This window comes from Choristoneura fumiferana, chromosome 23 (genome assembly GCF_025370935.1).
Source record: "Choristoneura fumiferana chromosome 23, NRCan_CFum_1, whole genome shotgun sequence".
NCBI lineage: Eukaryota > Metazoa > Arthropoda > Insecta > Lepidoptera > Tortricidae > Choristoneura > Choristoneura fumiferana.
The window spans coordinates 5,447,754-5,454,501 of NC_133494.1; the positions used below are offsets into that span (position 1 = coordinate 5,447,754).

Genomic DNA, 6,748 nt, shown 5'->3' on the forward strand with positions numbered 1-6,748 from the left:
TTACGAACATCGACTCATTAAAGCCCTCAGTCTTCGACTTCGGGCTTCTAATAGACTCTCGTTCGTAATTCCTTATTTACCGCCCTTAAGACACAATGTACTATTACGCAATCTTTATTACCCAACACCCGATTATTATTTCACTCATCATTAAAAGGTAAAGTACCATGAAATACCATTTACAAATGGTGTATACATAAGTTTAACTTGAAGATGTGTGAGTAGAGATTGAATAATAATACAAAACCTAATAAAAATAAATCTTAAACCTATTGAAAACTAGCGTTTACCCGCGGGTTCGCTCGCGTATATCTTTAGATATAGCAGTTGAATTGAAATTCCGCGGTTGTTATTTCGAGATTTTATCCCTATCCTGTGGGAATATCGGGTTAAAAAGTAGCCTATGTGTTATTCCAGATATCCAGCTATATACGTACGAAATTTCATGACTAAGCCCAGCGGTTATTATTTCGAGATTTTATCCCCATCCCGTGGGAATATTGGGATAAAAAGTAACCTATATACGTATGTGTTATTTCAGATGTCTACTATCGACATACCAAATTTCATGACTAAGCTCAGTATATCGCTTATTAGTCTGTGCAGTCCGTCACCGTTGTCTCTCCTTCCTCTTTGGTAGTCAGTATTACTGACTTCAGTATATAAACAGCTTAGTACTCTGTGGTGCGTTGTCACTTGTCTGTCAGTCAGATGCAAGCAAAGAAATACTACTGTAGACAGAGTGATTTACATAAAGTTGATTATTCTTCCACCTTTACCTCTCATATTTCGTTTTCTGGATATTTATACCGAACCACAGCTAAACCCGCAGACTCCTGGCGAAATTGTCGTCTGATGGACAAGCCATATTTATATATATTCTTCCGTAGACATTAGGGTTCAGTCAGTCAGTATATAGTGACGAAAACAATTAGATTTTAGAATTTTCTTAAAATTAATATGGACTAGAGTTTCACTTAATAGTGTAAAATAACCAACGTTATTTATACCTATTACATTAACATTGCTTCACCGAAAGCTAGACGATATCGTGCGTAACTAATGGAGTACGATAACGAGGAGAACACTTGGCGCAGGCCGTCGGTGCCGAAGGCGGGCCGCGTGCGCTGCGAGCCAATCCCGCGGCGCTCCACTACCGTGGCCGTCGTGGTGCTGGGGCTCGCCGTGTTGAGCTGCCTGCTCGGCTATTGCGTGCTCAGCGAGACCCTTCCATATGAGACTAGAACTCTGCGCCTTGTTATTATTGTAAGCTATTTTATAACAATTAACCAGATATCAAACTATCAAGTAGGTATCAAATAAACAAACTTTGCAAGGGCAAAGATAAAAAAGTTGTACCATATTAACTGGTAGTTAACCATACTCAACAACTGACTGGAAATCTCATGGCATGGAAATTGAAGTTGAAAATTTTTCATACTAATTAACTGTGTTGGTGTCCCAACATTATAAACTCCATCTAGAATGATTGCAGTGTGTGTTTAAAAATTTTCTTGCAAGATAAATTATCTAGCTCTTTGTATATTAGCTTAGATGAGCTTTGTAAGAACAACACACATTTTCACATGTTGAAACAGACAATTGTTTCAATTTTAATATCTGTATTATTTATTGAATAAGTTAAAGCATCATTAATTCCGTCATATTTAATTAACTGTTTTCTGTAGTTCTTTCGCCATGGAGCTAGAACTCCAACAACAACTTACAAGAGTGATCCATTCAAGGTGTACCAATGGCCTGAAGGTCTAGGAGGTCTAACAAATGTAAGTGTAATTTGACACAGTTTATCTATTTAATTTATACATTACTTAAAAAGTTGATTGTAGAAACTACTGAATGGAGACACCCTACTGTTATAAGTCTTTGGCGCTATACGCAGCAAACTCGCTCTGTGCTTGCAGCGACATCTTTGCACGCTCGTGGCGTACTCGCCTTGCATTTAACTCGCCCACGAATCGTTAGTGTGATAAGGACCTTATAAATTAAATATTTGATGATTCTTACAGTTAGGAAAGCTTCAGCTCTACGAATTAGGAAAAAAATACCGCAACTACTATGCCAATTTTATTGATGGAGAATACTATGAGAAAGATGTGTATGTACGTAGCAGTGACAAGTCTAGATGCTTGATGAGTGCTTACACTTTCCTGGCTGGGCTGTATCCACCTTCTGAGAGGCAAACATGGCACCCGGAAATTCCATGGCAGCCCATTCCAGTTCACTCTTTGCCCAGAGATTTAGATAATGTAAGTTGGCATTTAACACATGATTTAAATGTTGTTGATATGTCTTTGCTGTCATATCAATAACCCTTTGTGGGGACATATTCTGTCCCAGCATAATTTTCCCGATTTATGATTTATTTTAGTTTTACTGGCTGATTAAAACTATAGATTTATATTTTAATATTTTATTGATAAAAGTTTGTAATAAGCATACCTACTCAGCTATACCAGGACAAATGTGCCCTTTATGCATAAGTCTTAAGCTTCATAAAAAAATCATACTAGCCTTAATATTTAATATTTCCCTTCACAGATAGTAGCAAGTACTAAAGCATGTAATGTCTGGAAAGCCATGTATGACGAGTTAATAGAAGAAACAAGTTCAGATGCAAAGTACACTGAACTCTATGATTATTTGAGCAAATATACGAATCAGACCATGCGCAACGTCCGGGATGTGGACTTTCTGTACAGCACCCTGCTTTCCCAACAGGAGGCTGGGCTCAAGCTACCCGAATGGACCAAGAATGTATTCCCAAACAAGATGCGGACACCATTTATGCTTAGTCTTGCTTTGTTGTCGTACAATGAAACTTTACAGAGATTTCAAGTAGGTAAGGAAATTATCTGCCAAATGTTACCCTTTAATTAAATTACCTATGGGACAGAGACCAAACTGCCTAGTTCGATCTGTAATAGGTATTGTAAAAGAGATGTTATCAAGCGTATAATCAATCTTTAGCAAGAACAAATTTTAATTTGGTAATGCATTGTTTAGAACAACATAAGTGGGTTCATAAGAACATTTATTGCTTATTTATCACTGGAATTGACATTTAAGACCTATGAATTTATGTTGTAACCTTAATCAGATATGTTTTTTTAACTTTTAACCTATTACACCAACCTTGTGTTGCTTTTATTTCAAGGTCCACTGTTCAGTGAAATGAAGGAGAACTTGGAGAAGTCTGTGAGCTACCAGCCGGAGGACCACGGGCCGGCGCCGCGGTCGCTGTTCGTGTACTCGGGTCACGACGTGAACGTGGTGGGCGTATGGCGCGCGCTCGGCTACGGGCTGCTGGAGCCCGAATACGGCGCCAGTCTCGTCTTTGAGCTCCACGAAGAAAACGCTCAAAACTTTTTCCTTAAGGTCAGCTGGCTGTTATTTTATTTGACTGACAATTCGTGAACTAGATGCAAATTATATAAAGGCATGAATGAATGGTCCTATATTCTGGGGCAACTGTTACTTCATGTGGATTAAACGCACCCATGATTTTGAATTATATAATGGTAGAATCTGACTGCAAGGCACACCATCGATGATACAAATGAAACATTCTCCCTCACCATCAGTCTGCTAACCAGCTGAACTGATTTAGAAGACATTTATAATTTTATTAAAATTACAATAATCATAGTTATAGTAGAGGTTTCTTACAAGTATCAACATTGAGGGTACAATCATAGTTGGTGTACCGGTGGTTCCCTTACTAGGTCTAGCCTGTATCATGGGAACCTTTACATTCAGCGTTTAACAAAATAGCATTAACATGCATAACATAAAATTTGGTTGAAGATACTCATAGTTTGAGACCCTAAGAATTACATAGGATAGTTTATACCCCGGAAAATCGCGTTCGTGCGGGAAAGCGATAAAATAATCTTTAACAGACGGGGTCGCGGGTAACAGCTAGTCATTTATAAAAGCTTAAAGACCTTCACCACTGCAGGGCCGGATTAACCACGTCGGACCCTTTGGCAATACAATTCGCGGTGTTTTCAGCCCTATATCAGCCCTTTTCAAGGTCAAGTTCAATGTAATCAACTGACTGACATTATGCTTATATACATATATTGAAGATACATATTTTCCAATTGGCATTGTTAACTTGTTTTACTACGAGAAAGAATAGAGATAAACAGATAGATTGGTCTGAAAAGAATCATATTATGCCTATTAAATAACTATCTCTCTGCAAATCGTATACAAACTATAATACAATTTTACTTTAACTCATGTAGGGGTATTTCAATAATAATAAAATCATTGATTGCCACAGAAAATAAGAGAGGACTTCACAAATAAAAACTAAAAACTTAACTTTACTACCATCCTACCTTCATGATATATAATAATAAAAATAACATTAAAAATTACCTGCAGTAAATTTAGTAGTTAACGCGATTTTCAGAATAAACTATTAATATTTTTTGCATATTTGGAACAGTTAAGCTAGGACGTCTTTCTGTAAACATCCATTTCAACGAACTGAACGATCTTTCTACGTCGGTAGTTGTAATAGGCGCGAGTAGGGACTTAATCTCATCAGGTTCATATCATAATGACTTATCTCTTTCATTAATATAATATTATGTTTTAATGTATTTTTTATTAATTACTCATTAGGCAGAAACCTGCTAGAGTACATTATGTTTTTTATGTCAATTCAATACCTACTCTTTGGCTAATGTCAAACATTCCCGCACCGAAATCCCGATGTATGTGACAACTGACTGACATCAATGTCTGCCTGCGACCTGCGGTACTACGAAATTGTAAAATCGAAGTTCGTGTCTTTCCGTTCCTCTCACTCGTATTAAATTATAAGCGTCAGCGGGACGGCAAGATACGAAGGTCGAATTTTGCACTTCGTGGTATAGGGCCTGCTTGACAGATACCATAGATAAACCTAGATACTGGATTTACTTTTCAGGTAAAGGGATTCATCCCTTAATGAAAATACGGTCAAACTAAGATCAAACATTTTTTTTGCCTATATATTCGTAACCCTTAAGTATTTTTGGATCAGAATAGGACAAAATTGTTCCAATACCCTATCCCTCGAAATGGTTTTCGAATCAGGGTAGATTGGTAAAATATGAACAATGCCAATTATAATACTATTCAATGGAAAAAATCAATCGTGTAAACAAAGCAATTTTTCACGATTACTCCGTAGTTACTTACATTTGAACGCCAATCCCAATCATATTCACATCTCAATGAACTCACCACTGTTTTTAACAATCATTTTATCATTAAATAATAGTGTAAATATGTTTATTTTATATAATTAATTGGAAGACGAAAATCCGTTATATTTGTCAAATTGACATGATAATTTTTTCCTCACTGAAGTTGGTCTATAGTCGGTCTTGTCTCTGGAAATTTAGTGCTGTACCTACAAGATTAATTATTTGACTGAACCAACCTTACCTACCGATAATTATGGCTGGCTCTGCAAATTGGGGAATTTTATTGGTTCAGGTCGTAGAGCGTATTCATAAGCATACCTATTAACTTATTCGTAATATTAATTATTTGTGTTAAGTTACACTATTTAATGAAGGTTTATAAAGGTTTCTAATCCTATCCTACTATTCCTACTTTCTACTATATCCTACTAATCCTACTAATATTATAAATGTGAAAGCTTGTGAGTGAATGAGTGAGTATGTTTGTTACTTCTTCACGCTGAAACGGCTGGACGGATTTGGATGAAATTTGGCGAAAAGTTAGATAACCTGGATTACAACATAGGATACTTTTTATCCCGATATTCCCATGGGATAGGGATAAAATCTTGAAATAACAACCGCTGAGCTTAGAGTCATGAAATTTGGTATGTAGGTAGTTGGACGTCTGGAATAACACATAGGCGACTTTTTGACCCGATATTCCCATGGGATACTAAGACTAGGGATAAAATCTTGAAATAACAACCGCTGGACTAAGAGCCATGAAATTTAGTATGTAGGTAGCTGGACTTCTATTCTGGAATAACACATGGGCTACTTTTTATTCCGATATTCCCACAAGATAGGGATAAAATTTCGAACTCATAACCGCTGGGTTTAGTCATGAAATTTGACCATGATTGTTTTTAATGTAATGTCAATGAAAACAACGATTTAATTTTTGGGAATTCCCACGGGAATTTTTAAAAATCCCGGTATTTCATCTGCTGGACCTAATGATTTACGTGTGCGAAGCCGCGGGTAAACACTAGTTGGACGATAAAATAGTATTATAGTACAAATTATGTAGATTTCTATTTTTCATATTTTTGTATTTTCATTTCTCTACTATTTTATCATAGCTGTAAACATACAAATAATAAATACTTAAATAATGAAATATGAATAAATTCAAAATAATTATTTAGTGCTGATTGAAGTATGTTAAAGAGCATTCACATCACTAGAGCTAACGTCAGTCAGTCAGTCAGCCAGTCGTCAGTCAAGTGTCAATGTCAGCCGCCACATTTGTTTACACTATTGATTTTTTCCATTGAATAGTACCATACATTTTTAGTCTACGAACATTTTCAATTTCATGTGTGCGCGCGTGGGGCCCCTAACCGATGCAGGGCCCCTAGACAATCGCCTACTCTGCCTAATGGATAATCCGGCGTTAACTCGCTATTAAGATATATATAAGTTAATGTATCTACTGAAAAGAACTGTTGTAACATCCCACATTTTTAATTTTCATTAAA

The 6,748-nt window shown here is 36.4% G+C and overlaps 2 protein-coding genes across 2 annotated transcripts in view; one reads left to right on the forward strand and one right to left on the reverse strand.

Annotated features, from left to right (window-relative positions):
* Positions 1-6,748, reverse strand: part of LOC141440966 (6-phosphofructo-2-kinase/fructose-2,6-bisphosphatase-like) — an 80,402-nt gene that overhangs the window by 41,423 nt on the left and 32,231 nt on the right. The gene's annotated exons all lie outside the window — the stretch shown is intronic.
* On the forward strand, positions 817-3,486 carry LOC141440968 (lysosomal acid phosphatase-like). The gene is made up of 5 exons (XM_074105565.1): positions 817-1,266; positions 1,689-1,784; positions 2,028-2,267; positions 2,560-2,860; positions 3,176-3,486. The coding sequence occupies exons 1-5, from the start codon at positions 1,063-1,065 to the stop codon at positions 3,433-3,435; spliced, it is 1,101 nt and encodes a 366-aa protein (XP_073961666.1). The 5' UTR covers positions 817-1,062; the 3' UTR covers positions 3,436-3,486.